Source organism: Mastomys coucha, unplaced genomic scaffold (assembly GCF_008632895.1).
Source record: "Mastomys coucha isolate ucsf_1 unplaced genomic scaffold, UCSF_Mcou_1 pScaffold8, whole genome shotgun sequence".
NCBI lineage: Eukaryota > Metazoa > Chordata > Mammalia > Rodentia > Muridae > Mastomys > Mastomys coucha.
The window spans coordinates 55591949-55608639 of NW_022196914.1; the positions used below are offsets into that span (position 1 = coordinate 55591949).

General features: G+C 43.3%; 1 protein-coding gene across 11 annotated transcripts in view; it reads right to left on the reverse strand.

Moving 5' to 3' along the window:
- Pde8b (phosphodiesterase 8B) overlaps nt 1-16691 on the reverse strand; it is a 248075-nt gene that overhangs the window by 96481 nt on the left and 134903 nt on the right. For all 11 annotated transcript variants that reach the window (XM_031360580.1, XM_031360581.1, XM_031360583.1 and 8 more), the window contains 2 exons: nt 3011-3201; nt 163-222 (listed from right to left, as the gene is read on the reverse strand). In XM_031360580.1, coding sequence (XP_031216440.1) covers nt 163-222; nt 3011-3201 — 251 coding nt within the window. The remainder of the gene's footprint in view (nt 1-162; nt 223-3010; nt 3202-16691) is intronic.

Genomic DNA, 16691 nt, shown 5'->3' on the forward strand with positions numbered 1-16691 from the left:
GGGTGCTGCTGAGGTGGGGTGCTGCTGAGGTGGGGTGCTGCTGAGGTGGGTGCTGCTGAGGTAAGAATGCTGTTGGATGGGGTGCTGCTGGAGTTGGAGTACTCTGGGTGGGGGTACTTTGGGAAAGGGGTACTGCTGGGGTGAGTCAAGGGGTACACTTACGCTTGTGAAACCACAGCCAGGATCACCGTGTGCTCAGAGGGGTTGGTGGCCCGGATTGACCTGTAAAAAGAAGCTTCGAGTCAAAACACTGATCTGCACTTTGTTACACTAAACTATTGTGGAAACTTCTTTGCATTGATAGTGGCACCAAATCAAATCATCATTTAAAGAAAAAAAAAAACCTCAGAACACACATGAGACAGCAGAGAAAGATGACCTTGTGGATCTGGACAATATCTCCAATCGATTCATTTATTTATTTGTAATTGTTTTAACTCCTGGGCAATTTTCCAAAAGGTCAGCCTCACCAGTTTTCCACTTCAGAAATTGGCAAATTCCATTTAAGTTTCATGTTCTCTGACTGAAAAAAGTTTTCTGACTGGCTTTTTAAAAGTATGGCAGCCCTACAGGCCTTTAGTGGTCAGCTCGGACCTGGGCAGCTAGCCAGGGTGGATTACAGTCCCTTCAGAACAGTAGATCACACAGAAAGCTGATCTGACCATGAAAGCTTGAGTACTTGCTGGCAGATGGATAGACATACGAGTTAGACTGTGCTAAAAGATCATTCAAAGAGGGCCCCGCCCCCATCCTCCTGCCATGGATGCTTATATACTTTATAAAACTTGGGCATCAGCTGGGCTCGAGAAAGATTAAATAGTTAACTGTCAATCAAATTTGCTGAACTAGGACCCCTGTAGACAGTTAAGCAGTTTCATTATAGGAGTTTAAGGCTTTGTGAACCTTACGAGATGTGCGATGCTGTCTGAGGCTGACTCTAGAGTCCTCTGGTCAGGCCTTCTGCTTCTCTGGAGATCTTTCTAAGAGAAACCAGTCATCACCGAGGGCAGCAAGGCTAGACCAGTCCTGCTCCAGTGGTGACACTCACCAGGCCCTGTTCCCATCCACCATCGCACAGCGCAGGTCCCAGAAGAGTCAGTTTACATTGAGGAGCCCTCTGTAGAGACACTCAGGGAAGTGGGAACAATGACAGTGTCTGAGGGGTATTCTCCGAGCTCCAGGGAGATGCTTTCATTCTGCCTCTCCACCTTGTGATGCATGCTGCTAGGCCATCTTCTATGAGCCCAACACAGACAAGAGGCTAACTTATATACTGAACCTATCGAGCGGAGCAAAGTCTCTTGGCTTCCTTTGGGACTGGCTCCTGTTTTTCGGGTTGCTTCCTACTCTCCAAAGGAATTTGTTAAAAGGGACTGGACTTTTTTTTTCCTGGTGAGAGGACTTGGGGGCATAAGTAGGTCTGGGGTCCATGGGGTAAAGGAAGGAAGGTTCAGGCTAGCTAAAACTTCTGGGACCCAGGCCCACAGAAGACAAAAAGGAATGCACATCTACCAGAGCATGTTCCCGCTCATTTCTGTACAGAGCACGGCTGTCTGTCAATCACTTAAGGATCTGACCACCCTCGAGAGAACCAGTAACTGCAGGCACACAGACACACACGACTTCCTCCCAAACCACAGACTGCCCATTGCTTTTCTGAGCAGCTATAACATAGCAACAAGCAGCGCGCCTCTTCATAGCTAAGCAGGAAGGCAAGGGCTATTTCACCAAGGCCCGTGGGAACATGTCTTGGATAATTTTACACCTGCACAAGAGCAGGCTTGTGTGATTATAGAGCCACACAAGAAGAGCGAGTGAGGGCCAGGACCTGGTTCTACCCTGAAAATCATTCAGAAAGAAGATAAATTTTGTTCTTTGAGACAGTGTCTTACTCCTGAAAATCATTCAGAAAGAAGATAAATTTTGTTCTTTGAGACAGTGTCTTACTATGTAGCCCAGGCTGGCCTCCTCCCTCAGTTTCCCAAGTGCTAGTATAATGGATGTGTTTCACTATACCCAGTTGGAAAGAAACTATATTTCTTAATAGTAAAAATAGCATTACACACACACACACACACACACACACACACACACACACACACACACACACAGAGAGAGAGAGAGAGAGAGAGAGAGAGAGAGAGAGAGATTACTAAATAGGAGAATATTCTATGGAGAAAGGCAAGATTTGAAACCATTTAACTACTGGATAATTAACAATAATTCTTTGGTAAAATGTAAGTCATCAAAAAATAGCAAGGCAATATGCTCATGATTAAAAGATTTTTAATCCATTAATATTTTTGTGAGTATACCAAAAGTTTTAAGAAGCAATTTCCCTACTTATTTACTAGTATTCAGTAAAAGTCCAGCCTTATATGTAATGGAACTCAGTCCTGTTCTCACAATAATTAGTGACCCCTCCCTGGGTAACTTCCAAGCATTCCCCTTCTGCTGAATGGCTCAGTTCATCCCGAGTGAATTCTTAAGACTGTCCATTGATTTATTAACAGACAAATGCCTGCTTACCAAAGTGCAAGCATTTCTACAAACAAGCAAGGGCATGGGCCCCAGGAACACACTGGTGCTGAGGTAGCTACCTTCTTCCCTCTGGGAAGCCTGCTACACTATCTATTCGTCTGTGTCACGTATGGAAAATTTTCGGTTTCACACATTTCTGATGCTCATTTTTGGACAGAATAATGAAGTTTAAAATATCTACTTTAAATCTAAACTACGTGTAGTAAAAACTGTGTGAATTTTAATGACTCTTTTATGAGCAATACTCTGGAGGGGCGGGGGGACCATCTTCAAACTTTAGGATGAGTCCAGCTGACATCTTTAAACTCTCAATGCAATTCAAACACGCAGAAATAGGAAGGCAGGCTGCATCTGTAGGAAGGAGCTACAGTCCAGGGTCAGAGCTAGGAATCAAAGCCGTCTAAAGAAATTAATTTAGATCAGATGAGGGTGGAAGGATTTACTAAGCAACTTAGGTGGAGGAAGGTACCTGCACACGGCTTCTGCATCAAAGTTCCGGCTTTGCCTATGATCAATCACTATAATTTCATGGTGCTTGTCCAGAAAGCATTCGAGGGCCGACTCTGGAGTGCGAGCAATGTTGCATCTGTAGCCAGCTCTGTCACAGGCCCACCAGAAGCCATCACTCTGGCTATCTTCCTTTGCAAAGATTAGCAGAACCTGAAATAGAGGGTAGAGCATTTGAACTGAAATCCACACGCTCAGAACCATACTGAAAACAGGTCATGGATACACTGGCTAAACACAGGGCTCTCCATGAAAGCTGTCTGGGTTTAAGTCCAGCTCCTCCAATAACTCCAAACGAGCTATTTCATCTTCCTGGCCTGGCTGGGATCTATTTGGGAGGATGGAGAGTGGAATGCAGGTAGGTGCTCAATCATTTTAGTAAGGAGTGGGTGTTGCTGGCTGTGGTTGGAGGTTTTCCTTCAGTTAGGCATATTTTTAGGCAAGGGAAACAGCAAAATTACTGCCAGGATAACTAACGTGGGTTACGCAGGTTACATGATGATTTGCAAATGCACACATCTGGTTCAGTGCAAACAGTATTTGCTTCCAAGTCCCTGGAGGCTCTCTGTGCTCAGCACTAGAACAGCTGTAAAGACACAGGAACTTCAGAGAACTGACAACAACCTGAGAGATTAATTGAAACATCCAAACTCTTGCCAACATGGGAAAAGGCTGAACATGAACCGTGAAGCTGGAGGAGCTGAACTAAGGACAACCTGCCTCATTGCACAGATTCTCCTCGGCATTCCTGGGCTCAGGAACCCAGAATTTCTGGAAGTTAGGAAGCTAGGAAAGTCTCACCATCACTTGAACCTATTTAGGGTCTAACTTGTGCCTTGGCCAGTCCTCTTTTCCACCATGTTCCTGTGCCCAGAAGAAGGCTGCTGCTTCTGAGCTGCCCAGTAAAATCTTGATGGTTGAGACAGTGACTACTTATAGGGTTTTATAAGAACTATAAGAAGATTATTTCTATTTTTGTTTTTGAGAAAGGGTCTTGCCATGAGACTCCAGTTATCCTTGGATTCACAGCCCTTGGGCCTGCCAAGTAACTGGGATTACAGGCATGCACTACTGCAAAGGGCTTTATTATTATCATAGTAGGAGTGAGACATCCCCCAGCAATATGGCACCATGCAAAAATATCATAATCAAAGACTTTGCTAAGACATTTAATATCCTCCAGCATTCAATTCTGGTTTAAATAATTAGGGATAGAATACAGTCTCTCAGCATGAAAGGGATTTTAAAGCAATACCATAGGTCATGGTAAAATACCCAAAGAGTTTCTGTTATAATCAGAACATAAACAAGCCAAAATGCCCAACTGCTACCATTAGGTTTTAAAAATATCTTATTACTTGAACATTAGAAACCCATAGGGAAGTAGACACAAGAATATAATGAATCTCACCCACCCATCAATCAGTTTCAGTAATAGTCAACTGCTGGCCAATATGGGTTTGCTCTATCCCAGTGGTTCTCAACCTTCCTAACGCTGTGATCCCTTAATACAGTTCCTTATGTTGTGGTGACCCCCAACCTTAAAATTACTTTGTTGCTACTTCATAACTGTAATTTTGTTACTGTTATGAATAGTAATGAAAAAAGTCTGATATGTAAGGCCTGTGGTGGTTAAGACTCTATTCCACATCGTGTGTGTGTGTGTGTGTTTGGCGAATCCACCTAGCATATCCAATCCACACACATCTGTTAAACAGAAAGAGCCATTTGTATAAGTTCACAGCTACATTACTATTTGATACCTAAACCTCCCCTAATAGTTCCCGAATATCGGTAATATCCAACTATACACACCAATCATCTTATACTCCCAATCATTTTTTGTTTTCTCAGATATCATGCTTCCAGAAGCAGAATAATATATATATTTTTTCAGCGTAATTTTAACATTTTTCTCAGCCCATGGTTTCAAACCATCTGCTGGAAAACACAGGCCAGCTCTATTTTCTCATTGGAGCCTGGGTCTATCCCTCTTCAGTCAGGGATGCTCCTAGGTCCCTAGGTCCTGCTAGAAAGAGGCAGGAGATGGCTCTCCTGAGAGAGGCGAAGGGCACCTCCTTGTGGGCTATAATAGAAAGAAAGCCTTCAGACCAAAGTGTTGCTACAGCAAAGATAATGAGGAAGGTCAGGTAGAAGCTTGCTTGTGTAAAAAGTCATTAGCCTCTTACTCAAGACAACTGTGGTATTACAACAAGAAACAGTAGAAGCTAAGAGCCAGAGGCTGGCGGAATCTTCTGCCTCTAATCGGTCTGGTTATGTGATGGGTTTACAAACAAGGATCTCAACAACGCACATCTATTTCCTTATGACCATTATTGCTCAAAATTGACTAGTACAATTAGAATTACAAGTCTGCTCTCTCCTATTGGGCTGTGCTACAGATCTCAAACAATTCCATTCACTTCATATATTTTTACATAAGACTGGAATGTCTCACTTAAAAAAAATTAGCAAGAGGCCTCACTCTACAAATTTTTCCTGAACACTTACTATACGATTGATAATTTTAAAAAAATCATTTAGTGGACAAAATACAAACCCCTTGTTTGCCATAAGTAGCAAATAATATGCAATATGCACACTCAGTAATGACACTTGGAAGGTTAATAAGTGAACAATGCCATCTAAAAGGAGGCTCTGGAATGGGTGCCCACACAGGAAGCAGGTAGGTGGTCAAGAAAGGAGTTGGTGTCTGGGAGTGAAGCTCTCAGACAGAACTCTGTAAGCCCCTCAGACAGTAGTTCTCAACTTTCCTAATGCTGTGACACTTCAATCCAGTTCCTCAAGTTGTGATGACCTCCAACAATGAAACTATTTTTGTTGCTACTTCATAACTGTAATTTTGCTACTGTTGTGAATCATAATGTAAATATCTGTGTTTTCCAACAGTCTTAGGCACCCCCTATGAAAAGGTCAGTTGACCTCCAAGAGGGTCGAGACACACAGGTCTGTGGCTGTGCCTGGAGTGTCCGAGCACAGTGTGATGGAGGTAAGATGGAAGGGTGGGAACAAGTCATGATTGAAGCAAAGGCTAGACCAATTGGCCAGGCCATCTAGACCAATTTACAGACAAAAAACTAAGTGTAAGACTGCTTTAAATTGAGGACTGTATTAACTATGCTGTGACAGCCAGTTTTGGTTATCAACTACATCTATAATCAACTAAACCCACGCAGTTGGGCTCACCTGTTAGTGATCATTTGAACTGGAAAGATAAACCCTAAGTCTAGGCCACACCCACTGATGGCAGCCTACATAAGTGAAGTGGAAGAAAGAAGCATTTGCTTTTAGCCTGCTTGCCTTCATTGTTGCTGGCAAGTTCATCTATTGTGAGGTTGAAACATACTGTTGAAGGTATTAGAACCCACTTCTCAGAGATTCCAATGAAAACTGAAGACCAGCAGCTCTCTAGGGTTTCCTAGGGGCCCCACTTCTGGTTGAAACTGTTGAGACATTCAGTCTCAAAGACTAAACAACTACTGGGTGCTTAGCTCTTCTCTCAGGAGACAGCCGTGGGTGGACTACTCAGTCCCCAGCCCGTAAACTGCTCTAGTAAGTTCCCCAAGTATGTCATCATGATTCGATACTGACCAGTCCGACAGGAACCCAGGACTACTCTCTCCTATTGGACCATGCTACAGATTACAACCAATCTAATTCATTTCACAAGTCCTTACACAAGACTGCAATGTTGTTCCATTCTTTGAAAAAATAGCAAAAGGCATTAGTCCACAAGTATTTTCTGAACACCAACCACGTACTATATACACATATGTATACATATATTAATATACATGTGTAAAGTGTTTTTTCTTTTCATTCTACCAGTTCTGTTCCTTTAGAGAACTCTGATACACATGCCTTTCTCATGTTTTAACATCTGAGTTTTGACATTGGGGAGACAGTATCTCTCAGAGTTAATGAATTCCTTGGGATGAGAAATGACTGCCCAGGTACTCAACACATGTGCATACATGTGTGCGCATGCATGCATACACACACACACACACACACACACACACACACACACACACTCACATTCCTTTATCTGGAAGACTCTCAATTGCTGGGGCACTGTTCTCCTGCCCTAACCAGCCCAGGACCAGGCACCTACAAACTAGAAACAATTCCTATGTCCACAGCCAAAATTGCCCAGTCAATTGCTCAGCCCTGCCAGACTTAAGTTTGCACACCCTGCCTGCCTTGTTTGCTCAAAGAGCCACAGGAAGGCTTCCTGCAACCATTGCTTCCTGGGACTCCTGCCTGACCATGGAGTGTCTGAGTGGTCCTGTTGGTTTGATATTCCCCTTTCTTTTGGAAACTTTAATGACACATTTTCAGTGACGTAGTAGTGTACCTGAATAATAATAATGGAGTTTACATTTGAAACGGAGTATTTATATTAGAAAGGAACTTGCTAGAAAATTTCTTTGGGTGATATTTAAACTTCTTTCCATTTATAAAAATTGATTTAGAAAAAACAACTCAAAGGCAAAGTGAAAAATCCATAGATGTTAGAAAAAAAAAACTATAGCAACTACTTTGTAATGTGCTGGCCCAGCTCTAGAAAACCATGCCTTCTCCAAGAGAGTGGTGGATCCAAGTCTCCAGGATTGGACTTTAGTCTCCATCTCCTAGATCGCAGCTGGTCTAAGGACAGTCGGTTTCCAGAACCATGGGTTCCAGGAAGCAAAACACAGAGCACGGTGACTGGGACCCGTGGCCACTAATAATGGAGATATTGGAGGGGAGGCTTAAAGCTCTCACTGTCTCAGAGAGGCTCCTACTGCCACCTCCTCTGAGCCATGGCTTTGCAAGCCTTCTATGGATTCTCTAAAAAATTGAACCCTTCCCTCTTCCTCCCTCTCTTCATGTGTGTGTGTGTGTGTGTGTGTGTGTGTGTGTGTGTGTCTGAGTGTGTGTCTGAGTGTGAGAGTGTGTGTGTGTGTGCTCTAGTGTGTTTGCAATACTAGGAAGTAAACTCAGGAGTGCACATTTGCTATGTGAGCACTGCCACTGAGCTATAGTTCCATGGTCTTATTAATTACCCAGGCTTTCCTTGAATTTATAGTCTGGAACTACAAGCGGTTGAGGTTTGGTCTTTTGCTGTGTATTGTAATGCTAAGTGTGGACCTCCAAGACCTGGTTGCCCCAGAGATGAGAGAGTCTGCATATAGTCCCAAGTGAAGCTATGTGACCTTGCTCCCAAGTTATTTCTGATTGGTCAATAATTATGCCAACGGCCCATGTCTGGGCAGAAGAAACAGCAAATTTTAGGATTCCTAGGCTTGGGGTCAAAGGAAAATGAGGAGCAAAGAAAAAGAAAGTGAAGGAGGAAGAGAGTCACCACGGGTTAAGAATCAAGGTAACTAACTGAGGGCTGGCCAATTGGAGTCAAGAGCAGCCCAAGTGAATCATAGTAAGTAATAACTCAGGGCTACCCAGTGGAAAGTAGATTCTAGAAGCTATCAGCCCATCTTTTGTGCTGGATAAGGCTTATCATAAATATAAAGGTTGTGCTTGTCTTTTATCCAGGAACTGAATGATAAAGGAAGGGCAGAAACTCCAGACTGGGATTAAAATTTTCTACCAGAGTAAGCAAACATCATCTTTCTGTGCTGACCTCTGCCAAGTTGGGTTCTGTCCAGGTGAGAACATACTTACAGGGCCTCTTCCCCATGGTAGGACCAGATCATAAAGCAACTAAAGAACAGGCTGAATACACATAGTGACCTTTGAAGGTTTCTGTCTTAGACTTACGATCCTTCTACCTCAGCCTACGAAACAGCTCAGATTATGGCCTACACCACTAGACCCAGCTGTACTAATATATTTCTGACTTGTTTACTTTTGGGTATAAAGCTGCTGTTATTGAAAATTTTAAAACATTAAGAAATACAGCCCAAATCAGCTTTAAATATTTATAGACTAGTGGTCATTTATGGATATTTAAGGACCATCCACAAATGCAAATCTCATACAATGATTCTACAAAATGTACTTCTTAGAATTCATCATTAAAGGCATATGATTAAATCTGGTTTGAAGTTGGAAGTCCTTTAAACATAATAGTCTACATTCATTTGAAGAATAATTATTGGTGACATATTTTGCAAAGTGTTTAAGGACTGGTATGAAAGAGAGGCTAACCACAAGCTAGCCACTGATCATCAGACTCCGGCATGGGAGAGAGGTGGCAGATGATGACAATCAGAACATTCCCAAGTGGTGACCACAGACAGAGCACGTGTAAGGATCCAGACCCAAGAGAAGCAGCAGAGGGGATGATGGTGGCAGCAATCTTACTGCTGTGCTAACCTTATTTGCTGTGATCTCGCTGCTGCATGAGACCGTGGAAGCTAAGGAAGACCTGGGCTGACCTCTTTTATTCTGGTCTGACCTCTGCCACATTGGGTTCTGTCTGAGTAAGAGCATAACTACAGGCAGCCTCTTCATAAAAATGGCCGAAGAACAGTCTGCATAAATGCTGTGATATTCTAAGGTTCACAAACCCTGTGGGGTTTGGCTTCTTGGTAGTAAATATATAGACAATTGCAGGGAATATATATATATGAGTTGAGAACATTAGAAACACACCGGGGTGTGATGTGTTTCTCAAGAGCACTGCACAGTGCTGGCCACAGACGTCTGATGGGGAGGTGGCATCTTATCTAAGCCTTGACAAACTGTCGACTATTAATAACTGCAAAGACCTTACAGGTCGACAGCAAACAACCACTCTAGTTCTCATGGAACTTTGCCAAAATCTTCTTACAGTCATAAAGGTTTATTTGTTGTTCACCTTAAGCTACTGTGTATTGCCAGTATCACAGCATCCCTGGAAAACCTTTAATGTGTGTGACATGTTTGGTTGGCCTCACTTCCTCTGTGGCACCACCATCCCCCTCATAGCATCAATATATTGTATTCACACTGGATTATATGTCCAGCATCCATCCTCAAAGGCAGCAGCAGCAACGTTTCTCCCCTGGGCAGCAACATCTTCTCTAATTCTGTTTTTATTTGAGTGGCACATCATAGCACCATCTCTTTTCGTTGATTGCTTTGTGCTTGTTGGTTCATTCTTCTGTCAATGATCTACTTTTGAGTTCGGTTGTGTGGTTTTGCATGAAAACACAGGAGGCAACACAACAGCACACTTCGGTGTCAGTGCTTCATTTGAGTGACAGACAGACAGGAGCCAACAACAGAGGTTTTGAAAGAGTGCCTCGTGATGCATGCACTGTGGGCCTGAAGAGCTGTTGGTGAGGCCTATATAGTTATATCTACTTTATATAACGATCCATAGTGAAGACACCCAGTAACTGTGCTCTGAGGTAATTGGGGCAGGGCTAAAGGTATTTAACTCCTGTTGACTTGGTACACACCGGAGTGGAGCACCTGCACTGCTTCTCAATGTAACTGCAAAGACCTTACAGGTCGACAGGCAAACAACCACTCTGGTTCTCATGGAACTTTGCCAAAATCTTCTTACAGTCATAAAGGTTTATTTGTTGTTCACTTTAAGCTAAAACAATGTGCTAAGGGCTGAGCCAGGACTGGGAGAGAGGATGCTGGGAGAGGCTATAGAGGCTGTGAATGGCAGTATCAGCAGCTGAGGCCACAGGTTGCAGGGGTCCCCGGGGTAGGGAGGGATGCTGGGGATCACACATGCAAGGACAGTGCCCAGGCCAGAATGAGTGACTGCTCCAAGCAGTGCAGCTGGAGCCCATGCCTCCCCACCCTGCTTCAGCAACCTTCTGTGCCAACTCGTGGCACTTTGCCTTTCCTGAAAATCCTGGTCACAACCCTGAGAAAAAATTCAGAAGTATCCTTGTAAGGTTACCAACGGTCTCTTTCTGATAATGAAACTATTTTCTCTGAGGATAAAATGTAAACAAAACTAGCTTGTCCCTGACCTGAAAAAGGTAGTGTTAGTGTTATGATTTGTGTTCTTTCCTTTTTTCCATTGTGCATGTATGTGTGTGTGTATGTGTGTGCATATGCATGTGCAGACATATGTGTGTATGTATGTGTATGCATGGGTGCATGTGTATGTGTGTCTATGTTTATATGTGTGTGTATATATGCATATGTGTATGTGTGTGCAGACATGCAGTGTGAGTACATATGTGTACATGTGTGTGTGCACTTGCATGTGTGTGCTCTTGCATGCCCAAATGTGATGTTAGGAATCATCTCTCTTCCACTATATTCACTGAAGCAGGGTCTCTAAATCAGTCCCAGAGTTCAGCAATAGTACTAGTCACTAGCCAGCCTGCTTTGGGGATTCCCAGTTTCTGTCCCTGACTGGACTTGCGGGTAAGCCCAGTCTGCTTTTCTTCACACTTGCATGGCAAGCACTTTAACCACTGACTACCTTCTCAGCCCCTGATTTGTGCTTTTCTTATCCAAGGTTGACCTATGTGTCTTCAAATAGACTCTCAACATCTACACTGAAACACTCAACTTTTAGTAGAGTTTCTTGGATTATAAGGTACCTCTAGGTAGCAAGGGGCATCTGAAGCATATCAACATACATATCACATAATATGCACCCACAGGACACTAATCAATTAGCCAATTTGATTTGAGGGGGAGCCAATCAAGGGTCAGGGTGGAAGACTGCCCTGGGACTTATCCTAAGTATTCCGTGAGAATTGATGTAGGGGAGCTGGAGTTTGAAGGGAGCTCCCTTTTGGCCAGCCATTATATCCCGAGTGCTTGAAACATTCTCTTAACTAATAACCCATCTGTGATTCTTTGACTACCTCCACTGATATCATTTTACAAACCTCATCTTGAATGACGAGTGAGAGACATACTCATAGTTATACAAATAACAAGGTGCACACTGAAGCTGGCCTAGGTAGAAGGCAGAATTTGATAGGAACAGGAGGGGCAGGTAGGAAGGAAGGCACCACTTCACTGTGTCTCATCGCTATGTGGCAGTCAGTCACAAGGCCATGTGCTCACTGACATATAGAGCCCGACGTAAGTCAGGCATGGTAGCTTGTACTTGCAATCCCAGCACTTGTGAGGCTGGGCTCATCTAGGCTGCACAGTAAATTTCAGGCCAGCCTAGAGAGCTACAGAGACACTGTTTTTTTTTTTTTTCTCAAAAACAAACAAACCAAAAAACCCACACAATATTTAATGGCTCTAGAAAAATGTATACCCTTTTAAGCACAGAAGAGTACTTTTTGAGGAATCTGCCTTGCTAGGAAAAGCTTAGGCCACTGCTATGGGGATTTAGGTCAAGTTCATTGGAAAGCCAAGTGTGAGGGGAGCGAGGACAGGGCTCTAACCGGAGGCACGTAGATTCTACACACTGGGGAAATAAGCATGTTCCAGGCATTGATAGAGAAGAGACCGCTTGGATTCCAGACAGTGCCACACTGATATGAATTTACTGCTTCATAATATTCCTGTTACGTTTTATTTTCTAGCCAAGATTGAAAACTACAACTTTGTTGGTGAGTCACATCCACTCACCCGGGGGAGATGTGTTGCACAGCTCAGTCTGGTCTTCTAGCACATTCTGCCCTCCCTGTGCTCCTGGCAGCATTGTGTGTAGTGTCTCAGCCTCATATCCACCTCTCGGTTCCCCCCGGTGAACTCAGAAATGCTCTCCCAAACCAAGCACATACAAAATATTCTTATCTCACCATTTTCTCCAAAGCTTGACTGATGCATCTAATTAATATTCGTGGCATTGCAGTGAAGACACAGAATAGATATTTCCCTACAAGGGGCGTGGTAAAACAAAAATGAGAGCCCTGGGATATAGCTTCGTGTTTCTGAGACAGTTATAGAATCAGCAACAGAAAAAATGATCCATGGCTAGCTAGCCATTCCTCTGTAGCTACAGGCTTAGAACCTCTATTTGTGGCCAGAGAGAATCTCATCATTTCCCTACCTGGTACACAGAGTCTTATACATAGTAGAGACTCAGAGTCTTAATCTCTTCTATGTTTTTAAGGCTTTAAGAATAATTTTTATGTCCCTCCCTCACTTGGAGAGACTCGTGTGTGTGTGTGCGTGTGTGTGTGTGTGTGTGTGTGTGTGTGTGTGTGTGTATGTTTATGTGTGTGTGTTAGGAGGTGTGAACAAGAAAAGCAGAGGTCAATGTTTGAGTATCTTCTTCAATCTAGCTCCTCTATATTTTTTAAGTCAATATTTATTTATTTATTTATTTATTGTGTGTGTATGTGCACTTGAGCACACGTGTGCATTCACATGCACTTGTATGTACCATGACTCTCTTGTGAAGGCCAGAGGACAACCACTGGAAGTTAGTTCTCTCTTCTCTGTATGTGTTGTAAGAATCATGCTCGGTTTGTCAGGCTTGGTAGCAGACACTGCTACCCACTGACCATCTGACTAGCCCTCTCCAGCTTTGTTTATTTATGTTTTTAATGTATTTATGTATTTATGTTCAGGGAAAAGGTGTTTCCCTGAACCTACAGCTCCTCAATTCTGTTAGACTGGAATTCCAGTAAGCTCCAGAACTCTTCTGTCTATTCCCCTCCTGCTGGGATTGCAGGCCTATGTCACCACACTCAGTGTTGTGTGTGGGTGCTGGGAATCTGAACACAGGTCCCCAGACATGAGTGGCAAGCATTTTGCTGACGGAGTGACGTGTGCAGCCAATCCCTATACATGCTCTTGCCTATGTGCATCTCTGATCATTCTGAGCATGCAGCTGCAGGAATAATATTCCAGTCCTTTCTCTGGACCATGAGTTCACACTATGTGAAGATTAAGTACTAATCACAGTGTGATGGTTTGTATACACTCGGCCCAGGGAGTGGCACTCTTAGAAGGTGTGGCCCTGTTGGAGTAGGTGTGGCCTTTTTGGAGTAGGCATGGCACTGTAGGTGTGGGCTTTGAGACCCTCATCCTAGCTGCCTGGGAGTCAGTCTTCTGCTAGCAGCCTTCAGATGAAGATATAGAATCTCAGCTCCTCCTGCACCATTTCTGCCTAGATGCTGCCATGCTCCCACCTTAATGATAATGGACTGAACCTCTGAACCTGTAAGCCAGCCCCAGTTAAATGTCCTTTATAAGACTTGCTTTGGTCATGGTATTTGATCACAGACTTAACACCAAAACTAAGACACGAGGATATTTTTGTTTGATGGTAAGTATATCAAATACAATCAATTCAAAGTTCTAGACCACTGTTTTCAGTTCTGGAGAAGCAGCTATGAAATAGTAGCTTAATGTTGCAAAGGATAGATCATATCGGGAAGGACAAAAATACAATGTAGCTCGAGATGTTGTGACAAAACTTGACTGCTTAGCATGTAGAACATATGTATGCCTGCATTGCATAATATAAAATCCTATCAGAATGAAAACTTTGGCTCATCAAAAGCCAGTTATGAAAATGAAGGAAAGAGCCACCAACCAGGATACATTTTTTTTTTTTTAAATGTTGAAGGATTTGTAACAAGTACACATGAAGAATTTCTTCTGGATCCGGGGAGGTGGATCAGTGGGGAAAGTGCTTGTGGTAAAGATCTGGATGCCTGAGGCTAAACCTCAGCGCCCATGGAGAAGCTAAGTCTCTGCAGCTCAGGCCTACAGCTCTGGGGCTGGGTGGCAGGGAGGAGTGCATCTTCCCACTCAGTCTAGACAAACTGGTGAGCTATATCCTACAGCATGCAGTGGGGACTGGCAGAGGAAGACACCTGACATACACCAGAGGCCTCCACATGCAGAAGCACAAGTATGTCCACCCACACACATGTGCACACATGCTTACACCACACACACACACACACACACACACACACACTTCTTCAACTCACATTTTGAAAAATTAACCCAGTCTAAAAAATGAATAGAAGATTTAACCAAATAACTGAAATATTTCAGTATTTAACCAAATACTAAAATAGCCAAAAAGCAAATGAAAAAGGTTTTCATCAGTCAGAAAGAAACGTAAATCCAACTACAGTTGTCTAAGTACCTCATCTACTAAGGCAACTGAATTCAAGATGCCCGCCTCTGCTCTGGGACTAACGGAAGTCTCTCATGCCTTGTAAACATGTAAAATGATGTGACTTTGTTAAGATGTGGGAATACCTTTAAAAAGCCAGTTGTGTTCCTCAATGCTGGTAGCCCAGGGTCATATCTGCTCAACCAGGGCTCTGCTGCTGAGCTTCGTTTCCAATTTGGGGGATGTGGGGGGAGGGGGGAGGAAGCGGTAAACACATCTTGTTCTTGAATTTATTAGGCATATTTTTAAAATTTCAAATTTTTTAATAGAAGAATGATCACATGATTTTGCACATTAAAAATCCCAAGGACTCCATAAAAAGGAAAGACTGTATGGAGGCTGGCAAGATGGCTCAGCAGCTAAGGGGGATTGCGGCCTAAGTTTGATCCCTGGAACCCACCCAAGTGGGAAACTCCTGAAAGTTGTCCTCTAGCCTCCTCATGCGCATCATGGCACCTGTAGACTCTCCTGCCAAATAAATATTTTAAGAGGATTGTATGAGCTCAGAAATAAGACCATCTTGAAAACTGAGAATCAAGTTGGTGATGGTGACTCACTTCACAATTTCAAAACTTCTTGTAAAAAGACAGACACATAACTCAACTTACAGTTGACTGGGTGTTTAAAAAAGATTTTAAAGTGTGTGTCTGAGTGTGGGTATATGTGTGTGAATAGAGAACCTGCAGAGGCCTGGGGCATTGGATGGTCCTGCGGCATTGGATGGGCCTGCGGCATTGGATGGGCCTGCAGCTGGAATTATGTGTACTTGTGAGCTGCCCAAAACATGGGTGCTGGGACTGAACTCAGTTCCACTGCAAGGGGCTGATATGCTACCTCTCAGCCCCCTGGTTGGTGGCCAGTGTTTGTCAAAGGTACCAAGACAATGCAGCTGCAAACTGCTGCTTTTTTTTTTTAACTAAATTGCTGGGATAACAGGACAGCTCACCAGAAAGAATGGAGCCAGGTTCCTATCTCCCACTGCAAGGCTAATTCAAAATGGATCATACAGCTGAAGAGAAAGGGTGAGACCATAGAACACTTGAAATAAGGCATAATAACCACCCAGGACTTCAGGTTCGGCAGGAGAGTCCAGTATAACATCAAAAGACACCTAATAATGAGAAAAAAAATTCAGAAGGATGCTTTCAATATACTTTTTGAATAAGGCTTAAAAGCATTCAAGGAGAGCGTGAATCTTACAAACGGACACACACATATATGAAGGGTGAGTATATAAAGATAGTTACAGGGTTCAGAGGGAAGGAAGGGAGTTAAACACGGGGCTAAATCAAAGGCTTAAACAATGTCTGCATTGTTGCTTCTAGGGGAAAAGTTCCCTGAGACAAACAGGGCATAATGTTAATATTTGATAGAAGCGAGTAAAATACTTTATGGTTTGGCAAATTACATTCTTAAAAGAACAATATATCCTTATCATGAGCCTTTATTGCCAACACAGCCCAGAGCAAATGGAAGTGAATGAGATGGACGTAAGCCTGAATTTGTCCCCCAGGAGACATTGTGGAAATGGCTTTGGGATGAAACCTACAATATCAGCCGCTTTATTTACCGCCACTTTGATTCAAAACCGGAGTTCAAAGTGTGTGCCCTTAGA